General features: G+C 60.2%; 1 protein-coding gene across 1 annotated transcript in view; it reads left to right on the plus strand.

Moving 5' to 3' along the window:
• The window catches only part of ARRDC1 (arrestin domain containing 1), a 30,218-nt gene extending 9,422 nt beyond the window's left edge, over positions 1 to 20,796 (plus strand). The window contains 8 exon segments of the mRNA XM_040531906.1: positions 5,349 to 5,459; positions 15,884 to 15,934; positions 16,424 to 16,578; positions 17,066 to 17,248; positions 17,627 to 17,756; positions 17,759 to 17,802; positions 17,934 to 18,339; positions 19,060 to 20,796. Of these exon segments, the coding sequence (XP_040387840.1) occupies positions 5,349 to 5,459; positions 15,884 to 15,934; positions 16,424 to 16,578; positions 17,066 to 17,248; positions 17,627 to 17,756; positions 17,759 to 17,802; positions 17,934 to 18,339; positions 19,060 to 19,124 (1,145 nt within the window). The 3' untranslated portion in view covers positions 19,125 to 20,796.
• Positions 20,797 to 25,172: the final 4,376 nt, after the last annotated feature.

Consider the following 25,172-nt stretch of genomic DNA (forward strand, 5'->3'; position numbering starts at 1 on the left):
CAAATCAGCCTTAGCCAAAATAACGGCTCACTTCACCCGTATAACGGAGCTGTCACCGCCCTGGTGTTGCTGCAGGTGGGGTTTGTACAGGCTGGGTGCAGGAGCTGCTCCAGGCTTCCTGCAGGTGGGCTGTAGCAGGGGGTTGAGGACGTGTGAGGCCCTGCTGGGACCTCCTGGCTCGCTTGGCAAACGCAGCCCTGCCGCCGCCACGGGGGGAGCGGGCGGCCTGGCCCTCGGTGGGTTTTGGTGAGCTGCTGCTGCCCTGCGAGTGGGCTCGCCGTGGGTCAGGAAAGCCTGAGCAACTCTTTTAGATGACTCCTGAGAGCACAGGGCTGTCCTCCTTCCACAGCTGGAGGCCGAATCCCCTTCCTGCCCCTGTGCTGAGCCCTGGGGAAGGAGACGGAAACCTCTCCAGACAGTCCTTCGCTCTGTGCCAGACACGCCGCTGCCTCCGGCTTTCAGTGTGAGCTCTGCTCTCGCCTCACTGGCTCGTGAAATGCCCAGGACTGTTTGTGTCTCAGGAACTGACAGGAAGGACCCGGAAGGATGGGGACAGCCGAGAGTTAATTAGGAGCTGCTGGTTTAATTAGTGGTGTCTCGGTATATTTGAGCACGGGAGCCGGGGGAGCAGCGTACCTTGGGAGCTTCCAGCCGTCCTTCGTAGAGGAGGACGTGAGCCCTTTCTGCCTGAGCTTGTGCTGCTGTGCCTGTGCAAGGCTGAGCAGTAAAAGGCCTCGGCGTGCCGCTCGTTGTGCTCTCGGCTTCCTCGGTGCATGTTTTTCAGGGAGCTTTTCTAGGAATTGCCCGGTCTCTACCAACTGCTTGAGAGCAACTTGTCCTGCGTGCAGTCTCGCTGCCTCCCAGGCTTCCCACCTTGCCAGCACCATCCGGCCCCCTCGTGTCTGGGCAGGTGGCCCTAGGAGTTGCATTGCCGGCTTGCTGAGGTTGCCTGTGACGAGACCTGCTCTCCTTGTGGCCCGGCCTCGCTCTCCCAAAGCCTCTCGAGTCCCCAGAACCGGCACCGGTGGGGACGGCAGCGGCGCCATCCATCCCCTCCCTCTCGCCGGGCCTGGACCGTGGCTGTGCCTGGCTGCTGGGGCTGGGAGAGGCGGCTCTGTCCTCATGCGCAGCTGGAGAAAAACTAATTAAAATGTGGTGATGTGGCCTGCTGTGGCTCTGGTGAGAGGGGTGAGGAGAGGGCTCCTCTTGGCTGGTTTCCATGAAATGAAGACTTGTCTGATGCAGGCTCGCTGGTCTCTCGCAGCCCTCTCCCCCCTCTGCTCCCCCGTTCTCAGGACCCAGGCACCCACCGGCCCTCCTGCCAGCACCTTCTGGGAAGTGCTGGGGTGCTGGCACCTCCGTCCCCCGTCTCTTTTAGGGGTGTTGTGTGCTGTCACCTGGGGTTTGGCGCTGTATTTGCCTTCTCTAGGAGCGGGGCTGCCCCCAGCAAGGTGTAGGAGCGGCTCTCCTTGCCCTTTATGGACGTGTGCCCAGTCCCTCGTGCTGTGTGGCTGCGGATGCTTCGGGGTGGCTTTGCAGCCCGTTGAGCCCAGCGCTTGTGGGTACGGGCTCCCCATCCCAGCTGAAGCCTCTGGGTCAGCCGCAGGCCAGGAACTGGCTTGTTTGGGCTTCAGCTGGCAGAAATCCGGGGCTGTCCGTAGCTGTCCTTCAGAGCTCAGCACTCACCTCCTCGTCCATCCTTGCAGCAGCAGCAGAAGAAAGGAAAGCCCCAGGACACCAGCGGGACGGCGCGTTTGTCCTGCCTGAGCCACTGCCAAATGCAACAGCCGCCGCCCCGCCTGCTGTCGCTTTTTGTTGCTTCCCTGTGGTGAGAGGTGCTGTGCTTGGGCTGAGCGGGTGCAGCACCCCGGGGGCTGCCTTCCCCCCCCACCTCAGCAACCCAAAAGCAGCCAAACCGTTGCCATCCTCCCTCTGTTGCCCGTACCTGTTGCAGGGGTGTGTGGCACAGAAGGGACTTGAAGCCGCTTGGGACCGGCTGCAGTTCAGGGAGGGCTGTGCCGGTGGCCAGCATGACTCTGCTTGCTCAGCACGACTGGATTTTGGAAATCGAGGAGGGGGACGTATGGATGCACGTCCTCTGCTCTCCCCTCGCCCGCCTTGCGGTACCAGCTCCCCTGGGAGGGCAGCTCCCTGGATCGACCGAAGGAGACATTTGAGGTGTCCGGCTGCTCTCCTTAAATCACCCTGGGAGAAGGCAGACGTGCCCAGCTCCTGGCCTCTCTATTTTTACTTAGGGCAGAGATGGATATGGCTGAGCTGTCTCCTTATATTTCCAGCATTTGGCGAGTGCTGCGGTGCCTTGCTAAAGACGCGTCTGGCTGGATGCAAAGCTGCTGCTGCTTCTCTGAGTGCTGGGGGACTGCAGGGGCGAAGGGCCCTCGCCTTCTGCATGGCTTTGTAATTCCCTGCTCTTCTCCTTGCTGCTTTTTGTCTTGCCCCACTGCTTTCTTTACGGATATTTGACTTTTTTTCCCCCCCGTGTTTATTTAAAGCAACCCAGGAGCTTGGTAACTGGGGCCGCTGGTAGCACTGGATTCCGGAGGCATTTTTATGGGTTTCTAACAACGGCAATTGGCCTGTTCCGAAGCAGAAACTCTTCTTATTTGCTATACCCACAACTTGGCACAGAGACTGCCTGCAGGGGAGGCCTTGGAAAGTCTGACTGTGCATTTAGCTTCCTGGCAGTTGGGCTGACGAGCTTTGCACCTCGGGTGGCTCCGGTGGCAGCAGCTCAGACGGTGCTGGGTTGCCGGACCTGTCCCCCTGACTCCGTTTTTAGCTCGCAGCTGCCCCCAGCACCACGGCTCTGCCCGGCAGCTGTGAACAGGATCCCTGACGCCACAGCCAGGCGCGTCCCCAGCTTCTTCCTCTCCTCGGGTCACGAGATTGTTGCGGAGGGGTTGGCGTCGTAGCCGGTTGCTCCAAAACCCGGTGAGGTTGCTGTGAAACTGCCTTGGAGCTTTTCTGCTCGATGTGTTGTGTGTTGCCCCTTTGGTTACCCTAACGCAACACATAGGCAGAAACACGGCAGCCGGGGTGTCCTGCCAGGCCTCCGGTGCTGTCCCAAAAGAGCTCGGGGACTGGTTTGGGGTCGGATCGCTCCCCTCCAGCCAGCGTGTGAAGGAGCAGGGGCGAAACCTCCTCCATGGTGTAGGGGAGGATGCTGTGGGCCCACAGCCGTTTCTGCTGATAATCTCCTCAACAGGAGCCCGGGACAAGGAATGCTCCACGTGCCAACCCATGGTCACAGCTGTGGTCACGGCCTGCCCCAGGGGGAGCGACCATTGGGACTGGGGCTGGATTGGGCTGCCCTTGGGGGTGACCCAGGACCCCAGGATCTCCCTCCATGGGCCGAGGCCTTCCCTCCTTCTCAGGCTGGCAGTGCCAAGCCAGTTTGGGTTCTCAGTGGTTAATTGAGAAGCCCTGGAACTGACAGCCCTGTGTCCAAGATGGAAAACCGTAAGCAGGGCTTTTCGACGAGGTTCGGCACAGCCCTGAGGTACGTTGCAGGGGAGCCCAGCATCGCAGCAGGGAGCACCAGCCAAGGGCCAGCTCCGTGCGCCGGGCTGCAGAGCTGCTGCCTGCGGTCCCCGAGTCCCTGCCTCCCATGGGAAGGGAGCTGGGGCCGTGGTGTCTGTGTCGGAGCGCGACGGGAGCGCCGCAGTGCAGTGAGCGGGCTGGGATGAAAGGCTGCCTGCCGTCCCTTATCTGGGCGTTGCGACAGATGGTGGTTAGCTACGAGCTTTTCACGGTCGTTATCTGTGAACTGGCTGAGGGAGGCTGTGGGGAGCCTGTTCGGGGGCCGTCCCTCCTGGAGGGTGTAAACCTTCTCCAGTTCTCCCTTGGGCTTTTCTCTTCTTTCCCGTGTGAAAACCTGGGAGCGGCGTGGCTGAGCCCGGGCTTGGTCTCACTGGAGCCGGCCGAGTTGTCTGGGCTGACTTGGACAGGGGCAGGCTCCTTGTGGCCCCGGGGCTCAGCGGTGTGCCCGAGGTGGGACAAGAGCTGGCACCAAGGCTGTTAAAACTGCTGCCATCCGACGGGAGAGGAGTGGGCTCCCTGTGGGGTCCTGGGTGTGCTCTGTGCTCCAGGAGAGGACCCATGGCTCCGTGCTGCGGCACGGTGCTGGCCCCGCTCTCCTCTTTGTCTTGGGCCTTGGAAGTGCCGGTGTGTGTGGCAGTCCAGGACAGAGAGCCAGAGCGTGTGGCAGTGCTTGATTAATGAGAGCTGGCATCCAGAGCTCTTCATCCCGTGCCCTTGGGTATGAAACAGCGCTCGGACTGCGGTGGGCTCAGGGGCTGGAGGTCGCGGTCAGGCTGGGACCGGGGAGGCTGTTCCTCCTGGTGGGGCTGGAGGCTGTAAGCCCAGAGGAGCTTGGGTGGGTGGAGGTGGGCAGGCTGGCGTGGCGGAGACACCTCGAGTGGAGCAGGAAGGGAGCCCTGGAGGCAGCACAAACTGGCCGCCCGCCTCCCACAGAGGCTTTCTGCGAGACGCCGCTTGGATGCGGGGAAGCAGATGGGTGAAATGGGAGAAGCCTGGTAGTTCCCGTCACCTTCCTGCACGCAGAAACGTTCACCTGCCAAACCCGGCGAGGGAGCTCAGTGGGATCTCTTAAAGCTGTTGCAAAACCTGCTGGGAACCAGGACAGGAGGTGTTTGGGCTGGGGCCGCCCCGAAGTCCCACCTTGTGCTGGGGTGGGTCTGCCTGCGTCCTCCCTGCGTGGGGGAAGCGCCGCGGATGTCTCATGGTGTGTGACAACAAGCAGGGAGAGCTCAGGGATGACCTTCCCAAGGCAAGGCACAAGCATAGCTCAAACCCTCTTTGGGCTGGGAGGGTTGGATGGCATCTCAAATGCTTCCAGACCCTTCCAGACACTGCTCCCAGTGTGGCTTTGCTGTGAGCTGGAGGAGGGCGTTGTTGCCACAAAGGTTTCTGCTCTCAACCTGAGCGCAGGGGCTGACGTGGGTGTTGGGAGGGGATGCTGGTTTGTTTGGGGGAGAACCAGGGAGAGGGTTGCCTTTCGGGGAGCTGAAGTTGCTGCTGTTAAGGCCTTTCGCCCTGCACGGAGGCCAGCACAAGGACTTTGGTGGTGCTGACAGCTGGGAATGGCGCTGGGGGAGCAGAGCAAGTGCAGTAATGCTGTGAGTCAGGGGAAAATGTGCTTCCTGAATGAGCTGAAGGTGTGACCCAATTCCCCTGCTCCCTTTTTCCACCCTGCGTGTGTCGATGAGGTTCTGCTCCTGTACCAGTCCCCGTAGAGTCCTTGAAGCAAGTCTGAAGCTCTGGTTTTGCTTTCTCCTGGCGCTTATGTGCGTGGTTTCTGTTAACAGCCATCAAGGTGAGCTGCGTTGGATTCTGCGGGGTGTCCAACAAGATCAACGACACCGCCTGGACCGTGGAGGAGCAGTACTTCAACACCACGCTGTCTCTGGCAGACAAAGGTAAGGTCCACAAGCACGTGGTGGAGATTCGCCACTGTGCGGTTTCTCGTGGGGAGATGGGTGGTTCTGGGCTGCAGCGGTGCATCACCAAGACCTCAGCATCTTGTTGATGTGAAATGTCCCTTCACAGGCAGCTTTGGCCTGTGCACATCGGATGTGAGCCAATATTAGACTGCAAGAGCTGTGCAGGGAGGCATCCTGAATAGCTGCAGAACTTGGCAGCCCCCTTTAAACATTGCTCGTGTCCTCTGGTGCTGGTCTGTCTGGAACGGGGCTGTCAACAGCCACTTCCCCGCTGCTGGTGGTTGTCTACGAGCGCAGCAACTGTGAAGTCCCTGCGGGTTCACCCTGCTCTGCTTTCTGCGTGTGTTGTCTCTGGAAGTCACAAAACACTCATCAAAGCTGGTCAACAGAAGCTGGTTGCAGGGCGGGAGTGGTTTGATTACAGCAGCAGGGAGGTGGAGGTGTCGCCAGTCCTCCCCGAGGAACACCGAGAGCACGCCGTGAGCAGCCCCCCGTGGTTCCCAGCGCACCGCAAGCCGAGATGCCTGGAGATAGCGGCGGGGCTGCGCTGTCCCGCGGGGTAAAGTGACACCCGTAGCCTCTGGGGAATCTGGGCTCGAGTGAATGCTGGCTTTCTGCTATTAAGTAGGTCAACCTTACCACAATTAATTTATGCTGGGCTCTGGCTCCCATGGAAATCAAGAGGTACCCGTATTCACCTGCTGAAGGCAGCGGCTGTGGCAGTAATTGCAGCGTGGCAGTAGGCCAAGCCAGCAGGAGTTGAGCCCTCTGATGCTGTTTTATCTAATAACAGGAAATGGGTAAAACTAACACGGCAGCTCCTGCTATCTCAGCAATTCTTCAAGCGGAGCTTTTAGCACCGAGGGGAGGCTGACCTCATCCTCGCAGCGCTCGGAGACAGCGCTGCCTGCTCAGGTCCCAGGGAAGGGAGGCAGCTGGCTGGCTCGCCGCTTGGGTTGGCTCCCAGCCCAGGGGCTGCAGGGGGAGGTAAACTGCCGGGGAGGGCGATGAGAAATGTTCCTGCCTGCTTTTGGAAGCGGTGCTGATCGCAGCCGGAGAGCCCAGCTGTGAATGTCAGGGTAGCAAAATCCTGGAGGCTTGACGAGGGGCTCGAGGGAATTGAGCGTAGGTGAGCTGGCGACTGAACAACTGCGGGCTCCTGGCGAGGTTGAAACCTGCAACTGTACTGAAAGCGAACTTCCAAATTTGTGTCTAGTATTTAATGATTCATGAGGGAACTGTGATACTGCGGATGGTTCTCTTCTGGTAGAGCTGAGCTGTGGCAAAAGCCAGCCGTGAGGCAGGGGGAGGAGGTGGGGCTGCTGTTCCCCAGCTTTGCAGCCCCTGAGGAATTTTGACAGCCAATTCGGCAGTTGGTTATTGCAGGGTTGCCCTTGGGAGCTAACGCTGTGACATCTGGGACAAGTGTGGACTGGGGAGGATGGAAGGAAAATGTGTCGATAACCGCACGTTCTCACTCTAATTTGACACCTTTGAATACCTGCAGTCCGGAAAGCCTCCAAAGTTTGGTATTGCCAGCTCTTAAAGTCATGGAAAGCCCTAGGCTTTTGCTCTTGATTTCCTGGGACCCAAACCTTTGTGTGCTGCTCAGTTCAGTGTGGCTGTTTGTCTGCCCAGGGGGCCCAAGCCCTGTGCCAGTGCTGGGGCCGGGCCGCTCTGCGCCAGGCGCTGCTCGCGGAGCTGGCGGCTGCCCCGCTGCCAGTCGCATGAGGCCCGGCAGGCGGGAGCGAGCATCAGCGGAGCGTGGCTTACCCGAGAAGTCGTGAAGGCAGTGAGGGGGAAACCTGTCCCGTAGGACCACTGAGCTCGGAGCCCAGGTGCGTTGCGGTGCTCTTACTGCCCTGTCTGGCCCCAGTCCAGAGCAGCATGGTGCGGGCTCGTGGTGGAGGCCCGGTGCCCTCTGATCTGTACAGCTTCCGTGCTTTGTACAAGCACCAGGCGGTGGAGCACAGCCGGGGCCCCCCAGGATGGCTCGCCGGTGCTGGGGAGGTAGGTACGGAGAGGGCAGGTTGCTCCTGAGCGCTGGTTACCTCTCCTCTCTGAACCTGGGCATAAAAAAACAGGGGGTGGTCCTGGGCAGGGCTGGGTGCAAGGGGACGCCTGGCTCCCCGCTGGCACCATCCCCAGTGCCCTGCCAGAGGGCTTGTGCAGCCAGACCGTGCTGGTGCTGCCGAGGGAGGACCCAGGTGTCCCCAGGACGCTGCCAGTGTGTCTCGAGCTCCACTGGCCTTGGGCGAGCAGGGCCATGGCAGTGCTGGTGCCTGGGGGGGGACAGAGCAGGGAGGGAAGCTCAGCCTGAAAAATGAGATGCTTGCGTGCTCTCTTCCCACATCCCGAGCAGCAAAATAAATAATAATAATGAAAAAAAAAGCGACCTGTGCTCTCCAAGGACACACACGTAGGGGAAAGGGGAGACGAGGTTTGCATAACTGTTGAGACGTGGATCGCTGTTTAAATATCTGAGGGCGACTCTGCACCTCTCCACCCACGCACCTTTGCACTGAACTAGGGGAGGGGGCGGCTAGTCCTACGTGGCATCAGTTGTCACTCGTATTACACGCTTTTTAAAATATTGTTTTTTTAAGGGTGTATATTGTGTGAGAAAGGAGGCCGGCCCCGAAATACCCCGTGAGCCTACTTGGCAGCGTAAGGCACTTATTTAAGGCACTGGCACCATCCTTAACTTCTCTTCTTGCTTCCTCCCCTCGGAGCAGCGTCAGGGTGCTCAGGCTCCCTCCAGGGACCGCAGCAGCTCGTGACTGTGCTGCAGAGGACCCCGCTCGCTGCCCTGCTCGTCCCTGCTCGAGTGTCTCAGCCCCGCATTCCCAGGCAGCCCCCGGCCGGGCTGGCAGCAGCAGCAGCAGTCAGGGCTGGGGACTGCGCAGGGTCCGTGCTGTAGCCTTGGCAATGACACGCAGGCCAGCAGTTCAGTGAACTCGGGCTTCTTACGCAGAAGCTCTAGGCAGGGGCCTCCCGCTCCGCTCGCTGCAGGGCACGGAGCAGTGCTGGGGGGCCGCTAGCCCGCGGGGGCACTCGGTATTTGCCTCCCGGTGGGGAGGATTTGCCTTTCCCACTTGGTCTGGGTGTTTGACGCGGACCCTCGCTCACTGGTTCGTCCCAGGTCATCTCCTCGCAAGGAGGAAAACCAAAGAAATGCGGTGACGGGGGGAGCCCTGCAGGCGCGAGCGGTGCTGGGTTGCTCCGGGCGTCAGCAGCGCGGGAGATCGAGCGCACCAGTGGCAGCCAGTACAAAACAGCAGCGCTCGTCCCCGCTGCTCGCAGACAGAGGGGTGTTTCTCCTGACCCGATATAATGGAGTAATTCAGCTCTGCGGAGGACTCGCGCTCCTCTCCCCTCCCCTACGGCAGCTCTGGCCTCGTTCAGCCCAGAGGAGCGGGTCCTGTGCCTGGACCCGCACGGGGCCGTTCTCCTCGGCCATCCTGCGTCTCTGAGCGCGCGCACAGCTTGCCCTGTGTGTGCAAAGGTAGTGTTTTCCTTTTTCCTTTTAATCCTCCTTGTACCTGAGCTGAATGCATGCAGAGAGCCGGCTGTAATTTCCAGCTGACCTTACTTTTGGCAGCTTGTTAGCTAGCTAGCAGGCGCTGCGGGGAATTCCTGGCTGCTACACCTGCTTCCTCTGCTGGCGTATTTCTTGCACAAAGTGCTAAAAGGGGGCAGCTGCGCATCGCTTCTTCCCTGGGTGGTTCTCTGCTGGCCTGGCACGCCGCCTCCGCAGGCACAGGGTGACGATCCTGTGCCAGTTGAATTAAAAATCAGAATGACTGGAGCGAACAGGCACTGAAGGACCTGGGGGTCTTGGTCTGATCTCAGGAGCCGCAGTGCAAGCAGGACGGGCCGTGGGGAGCCGTAAGGACTCGCTGGTGCCAGCCTCTGCCCACACAGGGGTTGTGGAGCAGTAACGGCACCTTCAGCCCAGGAAAACCACGTGGAAGGAGCTGCAGTAGCCGTGGGTCGCAGCAGCTTTCTCAGCACTTCCCAGTTTGCCTCAATAGATCGCTGTTAATCCTCAGAAATTTCTGCAGCATTGCCGTGCTGCCAGATCCTACTAATTCTTTGAAAATGTCACTGAAAGCTGCTGATACAGAGATCCGCAAGCAGCGGAGCCTTTACCGCAGCCTCACTGCTGGGCGCTCCGGTGTGTTTTCTTCCTGTGTGCGCGCCTCCTGCCTTACAGAAAGGTCGGCCTCGGCAGCACCAGCCACATGGGAGCACCGGAGGTCGTTCCCGCTGTGTGTTTGCATGCACACAGACCTGGCGTGAGCAAGTTGCTGCTTTGAATGGGAGCCTGGAGCTGCTCACACCATCTCTGCCCACCGAGGGGCTGAGCCGAACGCCGAGCCCTTCCCCGGCAGGTCTGGCCGCGCTGGCTGTCAGGGCTGTTCCCTCCGAGGGACTGCTGCAGGGCCGCTGCCAGCAAATGGGCGCGTTTACCCTCGTTTGTTGAGGTTTGTAATCCCGTGTATTAGCTTAATCCGCCAGAGACCGAGTTGGAGTCCTCGTGCTAATGCTGCGCTGGCCCAGCGTTGCCTGGCGTGCCCTGGCACAGGCGGGATTAGCGCTTCCCGGCTGATGCCTCCGATGCAGCCTCTGAGAGCAAGAGGAGCCCTGGTCTCGTGCACGCCTCATTCGCAGCGTGCTGGGCCGCGAGGAGGGCAGGGGCGTGGGGGGTGCTGGCGGGCAGGGCTGCAGGGATCCGCGTCCCGCTGCGCGGCGCGGGGCTGCCTTCTGCTCCTCGCACAAATATTAGACACCGACCTGCGCCTTTCCCGGCCCCAACCCGGACGCCGACCCCATCAGCTTCAGGAGAGGTCCCGAGCTGTGCGTTTTCAGTGCTGCCACCAGCTGAACTCTCCTTGCCCAGGGGCCTTGGGGGGCTGGCCGCGGGCAGCAGGGGCTCGCATCGCCACGAGCAGGGGAACGGGGGGCACCGGGCACCAGTCCGTGCTGCGTGGCTTGGCCAGCACCGTTAATGCATCACTCAGTAAGTAGCCAGAGAGGAATTGCCATATGGCCAGGCCTGCTGTTCCTCTGTTAGAAGAACCAAGAAATACGCGCGGGCCAAAAGCTCGGCTCGTTGCTGCTCTGGAGCAGCAGTGGCTGCTGGCCTCCGGTGCCAGCCGGGAGCTGGTGGTTGGGGCGGGAGCTGGCTCCTGCACCCGGGGTGGAGGACACCTACCTCCTGGTCACGGCTGCAGGGCAGGTAGCACCCTCCTCCCTGGGGAACGGAGGGAGCGATGCACCAAGTATTCCTGCTTTTAGGCCTTGCCGAGCTGTGGACAAAGCCTGGCGAGGCAGGGCGAGGTGTGTTGTACCCTGTGCTGCCGCTCCAGCTGTCTGGCCCCGCAGGCTCCTGCGTGCTCAGACGTCTGGGCTGTCCCTCCCGGTGCATCGGAGCGTGAGATTTCAGAGGGGTGAGTAACGAGGCTCGACTGAGGCTGTGTGCGTGTGTCGGTGGCCGAGGCATCTCCCTGCCCTCTGCTGGCTTCTCTCCAGCTCTGTGCCCCGCTGGCAGCAGCCCGGCGGCGCTGGCTTTGTCCCGGTGGCGGTCAGCCTGCTCGGAAGCAGGCAGGCCGCTGCGGAGGTGCAGGAGGTGCTGCGAGGCGCGGAGCTCCTGGCTCCTGCGGGGAACTTGGGTGGAATTGCTGGGGCTGGGGGAGCAAAGCTGGGAGGAGGCGTTTGGCCGATGTCTCTGCGGCAGCGCTGGTTTGAACTCGTGGCCCAGGCAGGTCTGGCTCCACCTGTAGGGTAAGAGCAGCTTGCCTGCATGGGCTGCCAGTGGAAAAGCTGCAGAAAAACCCGTGGAGAGCCGGCTTCCTCGTTCCTGAGCCCCAGCCCTGGCTGCTGCCGCTTCTCCCTGCACGGCGCTGCCCTCGCCCTCATTGCTGTGAGCACCGGGCGCACCTGAGCTGTGGCAGGGGGAGCTTGGCTCGGATCACTTGTTCAGCAGCGTAAATACCGGCGTGCTGCGGTTTCTCCCCCTCCCACAGTTACAATAGCGTCCTGTTTTCTCAGCGGCCGTGCCTTGAGCAGGATGGAGGCAGCGTGCTGGCTTACAGGGAGCACAGGCAAACCTTCATGTGTCGGTCCAAACCTGTCTGCGGGTGCGTCTGGATCCGGGGCCGGCTTGGGAGTACGCTCGGCTTGAGCTTCGCATGGGAGTGCTGTGTGGCCCTGGGGAGAGCCCGTTAACCTCTGTCCCTCCATGGCACATCGGGGAGCCGAGCTGCACCCCAGTCACCTCCTGGGCACCAGGGAGAGGGCTCGCTGTGGATGGAGGAGATTCCTTTCTGCACACGATGGACCAAGCCCTCCCTCATCTCCTCCTGACAAGCGAACGGCCCATGTCCAAATGTGGAAGGGGACCGGCGGAGCCGTGAAAGGGAGAGTCCTTCTGAGGCCAGACAAATCCCTGCTGGCAGCAGAAGCAAGGAGGGAAATCTCCAAGGTCGTTCTGTGCTCTCCGTGCCGTTAGCGTGTCCCTGCTGCTCCAGGCTTGTTGTTTTCCCAGCTGTGGCAGGCTGTCGGGGCAGCAGCTCCTTTCTCTCCAGGAATTTTTAGGGAGGATGTTTCCAGCGCGGGAGCAGCCCAGCCCCCTGGCTCAGCTCCTATCGGGAGGAAAGGTACGCCCCGTGTCAGAGCCTTGCTAATCCAGCTGCCTCCGCTGCCTAATGACTTTCTCAAGGTATTTTTAGCTGTACGTAAACTTCAGGAAAAGCTTTTGTGTCTGAATACACAGTGGCCTTTGTTTGGGCTTCGGGGAACGGTGAGGTAATGGCTGCAGTGGCCTGCACGGCCCTTTCCCCTCGCTTTGTGCATTTAAAAGCTGCTCGGGAGCCCTTGGGCATGCTGCGTGCTGCCAGGGCTGCCCCGGTCTCTCACTGGAGCGTGTCCTTAGCGCAGCTCCTGCTCCCGAGGCAGCTCTCTGCCTTCCCAAAGGGCTGAGGCAGTGTCTGCGTGCCGGGGCAGCCACCAGAGGAAACCTTTGGACCTCTGTCAGCTGCCAGCAGCGGTCTCTGTTGCAAAGCCAGCCTGGGTGTCCCGAGGCCGCTGTGGGGCCATGGTGCAAGAGGACAGCCTGGCCGTGCTGCCTCCAACCCGTGCCAGAGGGAGGGCAAGCGCTGCGTGTCCCTCGCAGGGTGCCAGGGTGGCTTTTGGTGCTGATTTCCAGGTGAGAGGAGCCGGGGTGGCTGGGGCAAGGGCAGCTGCAGATTGTCCCCTTTGTAACAAACCGTGCCAGCGTTTGGGAATGGGAGCTCAGCCTGTGGGGCAGAGCTGCCAGCTGGAGAGTTCAGGGGTAGTTGTCACCTCCCTGTCCCAGTACAGGGGGCACTGTGCACCGGGCTCGCCAGCTTCCCCTCTGCCAAAGCCACCCGACACGTGGCAAAATCCCGAAATGGCTCTGTGATCCCAGGCAAGGCAGGCGCGGAGCTACCTCTGTGCCCGTGCCGGGGGGAGCCCTTCCAGCAGAGATGAGCGGGAGCCCTGGGAGCAGCTCGGCGTGGGGCTGCTGCCAAATGTCTGCCCCTGTCCTGCCGGACCCGGGCTTCCCGGCAGCCCTGCCGCTCCGCCAGGCACCCGAACACACCTGTGCTTTTGTGGGAGCCTCCCATTTGGCCAGGATGTTCTGGTTTTCTTCTATTTTTATTAGCCCTTGTCCCAGGAATGGCTCTGGCACTGAGGTGTTGTGCTCGTCCCGCTGTGCAGGCTCCTGGATGCTGCTGCGTGCACCCGGGCTGGTGCTCGCAGCCCGCCTGCTCCAGCAGCTCCCGCGCTTGCACCACAGGCAAGAAACTCGGGTGTCTGGGGGGGAGCTGGGGCTCTGCGAGCACCCAGCCCTTTGTTAGCTGGGCACGGCGGGCCTCAGGGCTGGCACAGAGCTGCTCCGTGCTGTTGGGGTGGTGGGGGAAGGAGGGTGTGCGATGGGAAGGCTCAGGCCTGAAAACCGGGGCTGCTGCTAATTGCCTGCAGCGTCTCTCCGCTTAATGGAGCTGAGGGCAGGGCTCGCAGCGTTTCCCTGGCTCGTTGTGGCTCTCAGGTAACGGTGGTGATTGGGCTTGGTCTGCGCTGTTGGGTGCTCTGCGCTGAGCTCCGCTGGAGGCTGGGGAATGGCATCGGTGCCACCAAGTCAATTGCTGGTGGCTCCCAGAGCCCAGCCGCCTCCTCTGCGAGCGGCATGGGCCTGGCAGCGTGTCCCTGCCTGGTGCTGCATGGGGTGGGCTTCATCTCTTGCCCCGTGCAATTTTAAGGACCCCTGGTTTTCCACTAGGGGTTGAAAACTGAGGGCATGAAGCGCTGGCAGCTTCACTTCCAGCCCGGCTTTGTTTGGTGGACGTGGGCTGGGCAGGAGCTGGGCCTTCAGAGAGCGAGGGCCCGGCTGTGAGGCCACAGCGTTGCGTGGAGCCCCAGAAACTCTTGGAGTAGTGACCAAGCACCGAGTTAGTTAGCAAGGCTTTGCCCTGTAACCAGAAAAGACACCCGTCTCCCAAACCGCTGCCTTTCACCCAGCAAGACTTTCCCGAGAAGGGAACAGAAGGCTGGGGTGTCCGGAGGCTGGCAGCGCGGGCTTTGCCTTGCTTTATGCCTCCACCTTGTGACAAGCCGGCACGTTGCATTTCAGCCTGCATAGCCTGGTTGTGTTTGGGGGATGGGGAGGGCAATCACCGGGGGGGTGTTTTGGTGGGGTGATGGGAGTGAGCAGACCGTCCCCTTTCATCCTGCAGGGACATCTCTCGCTTCTCCTTGGCTCCCTCTGCAGCAGCCCCAGCCCAGACGTGTTGGGGCTGTGCTGGAGGCGGGCTGCCAGCAGCGAGGGCAGCGCTGCGGCGTTGCCTGACGCGAGAAGGGGACGGGGCCGAACACCGCCTTGTCTGCCTGGAATCACGCTGCAAATGGGGGCAATTCCCCCCAGATTCTCCCCCCCCCTTCCCCAGCCCTGTGATCCCCTCAGTCCCCTGGCGGTGGGACCATTCCTGTCAGCTCTGCGGAGCCAGCACTGCGAACAGGCAAGCTGCCTCCTTGCACCAACCCAACAGCTAGCCAAATCCGGAGCCTCGGCACTTCCAGCAGCGATCCTACAAAGCAGGACAAACGCAGCGTGAGTTACTTGGTGTCCAGGTCCGCTGTTAGCACTGCCAAGCTGGAAACAAACCCTCCCGTGTTTACACACATTCGGCAAACGTGGAAGGCCCTCTGCGTCTCGGTGCTCGTCTGACGGCAAGCGGCCTGCGGAGCTGCCCGATGCTGCCGGTCGCGCTGTGGGCCTGGTTTGGGGTCACCGCTGCCCTGGGAGGGGTGCGGGACCCGGCTGGGCGCTGGGGAGGGCGGGTTGGGGGATCCTGGGGTTGTAGCTGTGGTTTTAGCCGTGTTTTGGCTCTGCTCTGCGCCCTCGAGGCTGCTGTTGGGGAGCGAGATCGCTGAAGAAAACCAGCGCTGAGGTTTGAGCTTCCAGCGCTGGGCTGCAGCCAGGGGCCGGGAGCCCGCGGCCCTCCCCGAAGTGCTCGGTGCCATGGGTGGGAATTCACGGCCTCGGTTCGCTCGCAGGCTCCTCTCCCCGCTCAGTCTGCGTGGCCTCTCGCTGCCGGCGCGTGGCTCTGCAAGGAGAGCAGAGGTCTCCTCTGGAAGAGAGGCCCAAAGCTGGGACTGGGGGTGAATTCTCCATCAGGCTTGGCCATGAGCATCGCTGCTGGTGGCACAGGGACAGGGACCAGGAGCCACCCGTGTCACAGCCGAGGCACAGAGCGTGGCATAGCCTCTGCAGGAGCTCACCCACACCGTGGCACGGCTCTGCCCAAGGGAAGGACTCGGGGACGTTGTGGAAGCTTTTCCTTGGCCCCTGTCATCCAGGACGGGCTGAGGTGCTGCAGGTCCCATCTTGGGACCAGGCTCTGCAGGGGTGGATTTAGGCCTGGGAGTTGGGCCTCTGGTTCCAGCTTGGTGCCCACCAGCCTGGTGCTGGGGCTTCCTCACCTTCCCGGCTGGCTGCAGCCTGCCTGAGGGACATAAACACGCAGCATCCCCTCTTGGCGCCCTGTGTTGGTGGGCTGGGGTGAAGTACCCCGGGAAGCATTCTCTGGCACCGGCATCCCTTCAGCTGTGCCCCAGGTGACTTTATTTCCAGAGTATCTTAACCTAGAACTCGTTGGGAATGGGGATGTCTCCTGACCCCATGAGAGGTGGGCAGCAGTGGATGTGAAACTCATTGGGCCTGGAGGATGAGCGTGGTGGTGTCCGGTGGGGTGAAGGCAGCTGAACGAGTTGCGTGGCCTTCCCCCGGCAGTGGCCTCTCTCACCAGAAGCTCGTGCTCCAAAATGCCGTTCCAAGGCACCTGTCCCTCACCTCTTCCTCTTGTTTCCCACAGGAGTCCTTTCAGCTGGGGAGCACAACTTTTCCTTCCAGTTCCTGCTGCCAGGTACGATGCGGACGACCAGCTGAAGGCTCTGCCATGCGAGCCGTGGCTCTCCCCGCCTTGGGAGCTGAGCTGAGCCCTGGGCTGGCTGGTAGGGGGGGCTGGCGGCGAGGCCCAGAGGTGCTGGGGGAGTGTAAGGCTGGCCGCACACAGCGGAGGAGCTTAGGCAAGCAAACGCCTCCTGCCTAGTGCAAAACCAGGCCTGCGCTGTCTCTGACGGCTCCGAGCATCTCTGCGGGCTCTCAGGTGGGTTCCTGGCCGTCCGTCCTGCCTGCAGCACGCTCTGCTGTGGAGTGGGGGGTGCCTCCTGCAAGGAGGTTGCAGCACAGTCACTGGGTGACCCAAGTGTTCAGCCCCAAGCCTTTTCTGGGATTTCTGCTCTGAGATACTTGCAGGACTCTTGAGGTGAAGAGGAAAGTTTTTTCATGTTTGGACATACTTGGCTTGACTCAGTCTCACACTGCCTTTTCTTTCTCTCTCTCTCGACTCCAGCCTCGGCTCCTACATCATTTGAAGGCCCTTTTGGCAAGGTCCTCCATCAGGTGAAAGCTGTGATAGACACGCCTCGCTTCTCCAAGGACTACAAGTGCAACAAGATCTTCTATGTCCTCTGCCCTCTCAACTTGAATGACATCCCTGATATTGAGGTAAGAACAAGGCTTCAGTGCTTGTCCCTGTCATGTGTGAAAGGTGGGAATAACTGCGTGGTTGGACGCCTCTCTGACTGCACGTCCTGCTGTGCAAGAGCACGATGGGGACTCCTGCTTCTGATCTGTCCTGTCTTGCTTTCTGTCCCTGCTCTCTGTGATTTCTGGCTCCTCCACACATTACTTTGGATGGTGTAGGTGAATTTTCAGCATGCTGAGTGAGGTCTGCCAAGAGCTCCTTAGGACCAATACCTACTTGTAGAGACCTGGGTTTGGGGAACTTTTTCTGAAGGGAAGAGACGCTGATAGGACAGCAAAACTGGGGGGATGGAGGAGTGAGACCTGTTGTCTGTGGCAGTGCTGTGTTAGTGGTTCTTTGTGGCCTCTTAGACCGGTATTTCTGCTTGCTCGTTTTGGACCCGAGTGTTTTCCTGGAGGTGCTCTGACTCCCTTGGGTCAACATCTCTGTGTCTCTGTTGTTCTGCAGCAGCCCAACACGATGTCAGTCACCAAGAAGTTCAACTACAAGCTTGTGAAAAGTGGCAACGTTATCCTGACCGCCACCTCAGACCTGAAAGGGTACGTCGTGGGGCAGGTGATCCAGCTCCGCACAGACATAGAGAACAAATCGGGCCGGGACACCGGGGCTGTGGTAGCCAGCCTGCTCCAGGTAAGCATCCAAAAGGACGATCCCTCAGCTGGGCTGTACTCCACCTCCTTGAGGCCGACGTGAAACTGGTGCAGTTCCCACCACAGTGCACATCTCTTTGCATGTTGCTGAGAGGTGGCAGTGAGGAGTGCAGGCCTCCGGTTAACTTTGTTTCTCTCCCTCTTCCTGGGGAAGGAGGTGGTAGAACATGTCGTGCTTATACCAACTCAGCCCGTTGTGTAACGATGGGTTATCCTGCCCTGTAACGTGCACGTTAGGTTTGTGCTCCTGCTTATTTGACAAAGCAGTTGGGTGGTTTTGTGTCCTGCCTTGCACTTGTGGGAGACAGAAGAACATCTGCAGTCTTCCTGTTAGCTCTTTTTAATTCTGTCTGCGCAGAAAGTGGCTTACAAATCCAAGCGCTGGATTTACGACCTGAGGACCATCGCGGAGGTGGAAGGCTCAGGAGTGAAGGCCTGGAAACACGCGGAATGGAAGGAGCAGATCCTCGTCCCGGCACTGCCCCAGTCCATTTGCAGGGCTGTAGCCTCATACACATCGACTACTACATCCAGGTGAGTACCTTGATGCTTGATCACTTGAGCTCAGCAGATGTGTGGAGCGGGGGGCCCTTGCATCAGGTGGGACTGGCTGTGCCCTGTGCAGTGTACAACAGAGGATGCCACTGTGTTTCCTTCTTTTCCAGGTTTCCCTCAAGTCACCAGAGGTTTCAGTCACCCTTCCCATTTACATTGGTAACATCGCGGTGAACAGGGTCCCTCTGAGCCCCTCCCGATCTGTGCAGCACCTACCATCTGCAGTGGTACCCAGTGCCCCGCCGGAGGAGGAGGATGCTGCCAGCGGCTATCACCCGATGGACAATGTCTTGATCCCCACCAAAAGCCATTCCCAGCAGCAGCCGTTCAGCTACGCCCCAGGACTGAGCTTCCAGGAAGCGGACTCTGAGCAGACGGGCTCCCCAAACCACCCCACGCTCTGCCTCTCGACGGGAGCCACCGTCCCTTACTACGCCGAGGGAAACGTGGTGCCCGTGCCCACTGCCAGCTCTCTCATTTTGCCTCCAGAGTACAGCACGTGGGGCTACCCGTACGGTGAGCATCCTGCTCCCGGGGCCTGAACAGGCTGGCGGTGCCATAGCAAATGTCTGCTATGACGAGAGTCTCTTTGCTAGCTGAAAAGGTTAGAGTATGGGGATGTCAGCCCACCGGGGGCTGGACTCAGAGGGGATCATGAGATCTCCCTGCCCGCCTTCTCCAGAGGCGTCCCCTCCCGTGGCTGTGACAGCCTGCTGTCCGTTCCCACGTCTACGCTCGTGCTGCCCTAGGCTCATCGTGAGAGGATCTCCCTGTTCTGAAATGAGCTTTCAGCCTCCCACAGATATAAAAACTTCTTGGCTTGTGGCGAGGCTGGCAGGAGCAGAGCCAGGAAAGTGATGTAACTGAAATCTTATGTCTGCCTTGGAGTGGGCCTGCATCTGGTCTGGAGACAGAAGCTGTGGGGGCGGGCGCCGAGAGACTGTCCAGGACAGAAAAGCTTGGGGAAATCCCAGCACGCTGCATTCCTCGAGCGGTGCTTGTCTGGGGTGGCAGAGAACAGCGCTGTGGCATGGTCCTGGCCGAATAAACCAGTCTGTTAGCGCTGGGCTGACACTCGGATGTGTCACTCGTGGGGCAGGCTTTAGGGTGCTGGAGAGATTGCCTGCATGCGTGTGTTAGCAGCTTGCTTTGCTAACACTGAGTTACACAGAACGGGGTGCAGGGAGCCTCCCAAACACCCACTATAACCACTCTTGTTCTGTCTTTCCCCCGCAGAGGCGCCTCCATCCTATGAGCAGAGCTGCAGCAGTGCCAACTCCAGCATCAGCAACGGCAACTAGCCTCCCCTGCTTCGCGTCCCGTTGGCGCGATGGTTCACCTGCCTACTGCAAAGTCTGGTACAGCACAAGGCGTCTTTTTATCTCTGTGGCTGCTTGGCAGGGTAAATGGCACATCCCAGCCTGGGCTTTTTGAGTCACTTTCTTGGGAGGGGGAAAAAAAAAAACAACAAACAAAGGGCAGCCAGAGCAGCCCGCGTGTGTGCGCGCGTTTGTGTAGGAGAGGTCTGAACCGTCTCCTGCTGCATCAGGTGCTGGAGAATTGGTTTTGCCCCAGGGATGCCCTCTGCAGCAGCCTGTGTTTAAAGTACTGTAGTCAACACTAACTGCTTTACTATCAAAGCACCTGCGATGCCTTATCTGAAATGCTCCTGACTTGGCATGTCTCTGCTGTAGGTTGAAGGCTGGGCTGTGTGAACTTTCTTTTGTGGGCCATGTGCTCTCCGGAAACGCTTCAGACAGCCCTCCCTCCCTGTCCTCGTGGGTCTCAAGCGTAGCTGAAACAGGTTTCTTGGAGTAAGCAGGTTTGGAAGGCCAGGGACTCTTACAGAGCCAGAAGCACAAGCCCTCGCTGTACCGGTGTGGTGGGGTGAGTGACTGGCAGCCTTTGGTCCCCTGGCAGTGGGCTGGACCGCTGCCTGCTTGCGGTGAGTGGAGAACAGGCCCTGGCAGCGGGGAGCCTTTTCAGCAAGGATAATTTTTCAGAAGCCCTGCAGGAGACAGACCGTCCTTGCTTGCTGCGAGGACGACCAGTGCTAGTCAGGTCCCACGTCCCATCTCCTGCTCCTGCAGGATACCCTCTCCATCCCTGCTGCTGCTGCCTTAGGCAGGCCAGAATTACACGACAATCAAGTTACAAAAGTCTGTCTGATGCTACCTCTGCGTCTGCCCGAGGACCCCATCCGTGGAAGCCCAGTCTTCTGGGATCAGCCTCCCTCAAGGCTCAGCCTGCGGCCTCTCTGTCCGTGGTGCCCCACCAGTGCACGTGGCCTGGGGACGGCGCTCTCTGCGAGCTGGTACTGGTTTGCTGCTCGCCTCCTGAGCCACCTCGAGCCACAGCAGGATGCAAAAACGAGTGAGTGGGAACACCGACTGCTACGCTTCATTTGCAGCCTCTGCTGGACCTGGCAGGTCAGGGGAAGAAGCTGGTGTACTGAAAATGACATTTTTTCTTTTGTGCTTTTTTTTTTTTCCTTAATGTCTAGCTTTTTAGTATTGACTGCCCGAGCTGAGGAAACCGCAGACCAGATACTCAGCTCAGAGCTGTAGGCACCCAGCCAAGGCTGAAATTGCAGACTGCACCTTTGGCACCTCTGAGAATTGGTCCCCACACTTCCTCGTGCTGGGCAGGCAATATCTAACAAACCTGTTGTGAGCGCCACAGCCTCTGCCTCCGCACAGCCCTGGCAGGCAGCTGGGAACAAGCCCCGCTTTGCACTCTTCCTTTGCAAATGCTTTTTATTTTGTTTTATTTTATTTTAAAAGTGTTGAACTGCTTTAAGGATGGTGCAGAGAAGGTGCCGTTCTGAGCAGTGCTGGCACAACATGCACCAACGTTGAAAGAATGATTGTCATTGTCCCTAAATATATATATATGAGATAAAGTTTTGTTTTTAATGATTGAATTCATAAACACAAATTTTAATGCTGTATTTAATAAATTATTCGAAGAGAACTGCTGTGCTTTTTCATCCATTTCTGATGCTTACCCATATGCCTGTTCATGCCAAATCCAGGAATGCACCTTGCTGATTTTTTACAAAACGAAGCAAGCTTTTTGCTCTCACCGGGAAGATGGTGACTTCTGCCAAGGCAGCTCTGGGAAAACAGCCTGGGCGCCGTGCTGTGCTCCCAGCTTCAGCGGGCGGAGGGGGTTTGGCTCCGCGTGGGCTCAGCTCTGGAGAGAGCCCCTACTGCCCCGCAGCAGCGTGCGGTTCCCCGGCACCGTGCCCTGAAGCCGTGGCTGGCCCCCCACGTCTTACTCAGCGCTCTGCAGAGTTCAGGTCAGAAAGGAGGAGCTGGAGTGCTGGGGAGGAAGGGGAGAGGGGACTCATCCTTCAGGAGGATGGAGGTGGAACAGCCAAGGTCAGGCTGCTAGGGCTGGACACCGCCAGCCTGTGCCCTCTCCTGAACAGTCATTAGGAAGAAACTTATTCAAAATGGAAAGGAAGGCTCCTCCCCATACCCACGGAGTTTGGTGATACCATGTCTGAAGCATGTAGGTGTTGTCTGGATGTTGTCCCTGCCAGCAGCCTGAGGCATGACCTGTCTCATACACAAGGCTCCTTGTTCGGCCTCTGCTCAACCTGGGCTTCTGCCCAGCTTTTATTATTTAGGACTCTCCCCTTTGCCTGGTGGTCTGTGCCTGGCATGAGAAGCGTTCTTGATGGGCAGGGCCTCGAGCTTGGCTGCCGAGCTTGCTCACCTGACTTATATTTGCTAGCAGCTGGCTGGTCCTTCAGCACCTCTTGCTTTCCGTGGTGGCCCCTTTGCAAAGCAAGGAGCAGGCGGCACGCTGCCCTGGGGAGGTGTGCCTGCGGGTTTGGAGGGCACAGGATGGAGTTGGGCAAGGCCCTGGGGGCTGCTGCTGCTTTTGGGTGCTAGGGCTGGGCACGCGCAGCTACTGCAGGGAGAAGCCTCCCTGAGTCCTGTGAGCCAGCTCTGGCCAGGCTGCAGGAGGGTGGCACCCTAGGGTGGCACCCTGACTTTGTGAGAGCCGTGCTCTTGTGCAAATGCACAGAAATTACTGGCGAAGCGCTGTGGTTTCCAACATTCCCGTCCCAGCCCTGCGGCAGGGGTTGAAGCTTGATGCAAAGAGCCTTGTTCGTGTTTCATGGACAATGGTCCAGGACTGCAGGAGGAAGAGTCCTCCTCTTCCTAAAGCTACCCGCAGTTGTGACCGAGTGCTGTGGCAGCAGGGTCCTCAGGGTCTGTGAGTACTTTGAGCAGTACTTTTTGGGGCAGAAAAGCAATCGCTGGGTGCATGTGCCCCTCTGGAAGGGGTGAGAGCTCCGTCCCTCCTGTCCTCTGCCTCGCTGCTGCCTCTTCTCTGCAGCCTCTCTGGTTTCAACCTCTTCAAGTCGCAGGGAGCTCCTGGAGGCCCCTCATTCCTGACTCCTCTTTCTTTCTGAAGAGGAGTTGGGAATTTCTTTTTTCTACAATAAAGACCAGAAAAGCCTGGCTTCTGAACCCAGCTCTGGGTAGAAAACGTTAGTACGTAGGAATTCATTTAAATTTCTGGCTCAATTTTTTTAAGCAATTGTTTGTTCGTTTTGTTTGAAATGGGGAGGGGAAATGGTGGGGTGTGAGCAAAGCTTGTGAGATAATTGTTTCCAAACTCAGCATTCAATGGAAAATACCAAAAATATCTTCACTCCTTCCTAATGCTGCCGCTTTTTTGTCCTGTATGTCTTCGTCCTCGTCCCGCTCTCCACATGTGCAGCCTCCATAGTTTTGGCTTTCTCAGCGCTGTTTGTGTCCCACCGAGCTCCGCTTTGGCACCTGCTGCTTCCCCGCGTGTGTGCGATGGGGCCGGGGGGAGGCCGCTGCCTCTGCCCCGCTCTCATCCGTCTTCATCAAGCTGTCCGCTGGCTCCGGGCGCGCTTCCCCCACCACGCTGCTGCTCTGCTGCCTCCCTTTGTCTGCAGCCTCTCGGCCGGCTCCTGTCCTGCCGGGGCTGTGTTTCAGGGGACGCATCAGGGAGCCGGGCGCTGAGCTGAGCTAACGGGGCGTGCAGCGGCGGGAGGGCCGCAAGGGCTTTGCCTCGACGCCTCCTCCAGTTCTTTTCGGTGGACGTTGGGTTCTTTTTCAGCTTTCCACTGAACTTTCGGTAGTTTTGTAGAAATATTTTCTGCTAGCGCCTGGGGAAGGAAGTTTTCTAAGACACAAGATGAAGGGTGCTCTGGGGGCTGTTTGGTTTTTATTTCTGTATTTTAATTTATTTCCGACTGTCTGCAACAGGACCACGTCCCATCCCTCCTCCCCGGGAGGGACTGGTGGGGTCGAACGCCCAACACGTGCGCCCTTCCTCGTACCGCCGCTCGTGGCTGTAATTCCTGTCGGGGTTCTCCTTACAGACCTCGGGGTTTTATATGGCAACATTTCTGACGGCTCTGTACAACCGAATACTTCTGTGCGATTTATTACGCGGTTTTAAATACAAACGAAGAGTTTTACATGTTTACCACGGTGTCGGGGGAGTGTTTTTGTCCGGGGGTTTTTAACCACCAAATGTAAAGGGCAGAAAACGTAAATAAAGTTCTCCTTTTGTAAGGCCACGTCTGCCGTTGCTGGGGGGTGGGGGTGGGGGGGAACTTGTGCGGGGCCTTTCGGGGGCCCCCGCTCGCACCTCAGGGGCTCGGGGCCCCCTCCCCAGCCCCGGGCAAGGCCCGGCCGGGGGGAACCGCTCCCCCCCCCTGCCCCAGGAGGCCCGGGCTGGCTCCGAGCGGGGCCCTGCGGCCTGCGGGGGCTCGGCCTCCCCGGGACGGTGCCGGCTCCCCCCGGGCCGGGCTCCCCCCGCCGCGCCCCTCGTTGTAAGCGCGGCGCGGCGCGGCCGGGCGGGGGCAGCAGCGGCCGGCACCGGGCAGCGCTCGGAGGCCGGGCTGGGCCCCGGCCCCTCCGGTGTGCCTCAGGCAGCGGCTGCGAGCGCCCTGGCGCGGGGGGCCGGCCTGAGGGGACGCGGCCGTGAGGGGAGGTGGCCACGAGGGGAGATGGCCACCGCCGCCACGGGTGCTCACGGCCCCGCCACGCAGCCGAAAGACCGCGGGCATGGGACGAGGTGCCCGAGGGGCCGCTCCCCGGGGGGCGACGCCGTGGCATAACGCTGGTATCTGGCTGCGGGCAGCCCCGGTGGCACTGCTGGGCACCCAGGCTGGGAAACGCTGATGTCTGCTAAACGAGGCCAGCGGTGGTGCGCTGCGCCCAGCTGGGCGCGGTGCCGCGGGTAACGCTCAGACCTCCCCTGTGCTCCCCAGGGCCGCCGAGGTGGTGGCACTGAGGGGACCCGGCACGGCGCAGCCCTGGCTCCGGGTTTGTCGCTGTGTCCCCAAGTCCCCCCCTCTGCTGAGCGCTTTGTTTCCACGTGGATCGTTATCTTAACGAGGGCAAGGGCAAGAAGTGTCCCCGCTTGCCCTGGTGGGGACCAGGACGTGTTGGGGACCCGCTGGCAGTGCTGGAGCCCCTGCTTTGGACATGGCGCCTGTGGGGTGGCCGCATCGCTCCCCTCCTGTCCGTGCCCACCAGACAGTGCCAGCACCTGGTGGTTGAGGTCACCATCCCTGTTCCTGTTCCTGTCCCTGTCCTGTTCTATCCCCATCCCCACCTCACCCTTGTTCCTGTCCCCATCCCACCCTTGTTCTTGTCCTTGTCCCCATCCTGTCCCCATCCCACCCTGTCCCCATCCTACCCCCCTTCCTGTGTCCCCATCCTACCCTGTCCCCATCCCACCCCCGTTGCTGCCCCTGTCTCCATCCCATCCATTCCCGTCCCTGTCCCCATCCTGTCCCCATCCCACCCCTGTTCCTGTTCCTGTCACCATACTGTCCCTGTCCCACCCCGTCCCCATCCTACCCCCATTCCTGTCCGTGTCCCCATCCCGTCCCCATCCCATCCTGTCCCCATTTCACCCCAATTGCTCTCCCTCCGTCCTGTCCCCCTCCCCCTCATCCCCACCCCTGTTGCTGTCCCTGCCTCCATCCCACCCGTTCCTGTCCCTGTCCCCATCCTATCCCTCTCCCACCTTGTCCCCATCCCGTCCCCGTTCCTGTCCCTGTCCCCATTACCGCCCCCCTTCCCCGTCCCACCCCCATTGCTGTCCCTGTCCCCATCTCACCCCCATTGCTGCCCCCCCCGCCCTGTCCCCGTCCCACCCCATTCCTGTCCCCGTCCCCATCCCGTCCTCATCCTACCCCGTCCCCATCCCGCCCCCAGCCGTACGGCCCCCTCCCCATGGGCGCCGCCATGTCGCCGTACGGCACCGGCGCCGCGCTGGGGGCCGCCATGCCGCTGCGCGCACGCGCCCTGCCGGGCGGAGCGTCTCCATTGAGAAGAACG

This window comes from Cygnus olor, chromosome 19 (genome assembly GCF_009769625.2).
Source record: "Cygnus olor isolate bCygOlo1 chromosome 19, bCygOlo1.pri.v2, whole genome shotgun sequence".
Lineage (NCBI taxonomy): Eukaryota > Metazoa > Chordata > Aves > Anseriformes > Anatidae > Cygnus > Cygnus olor.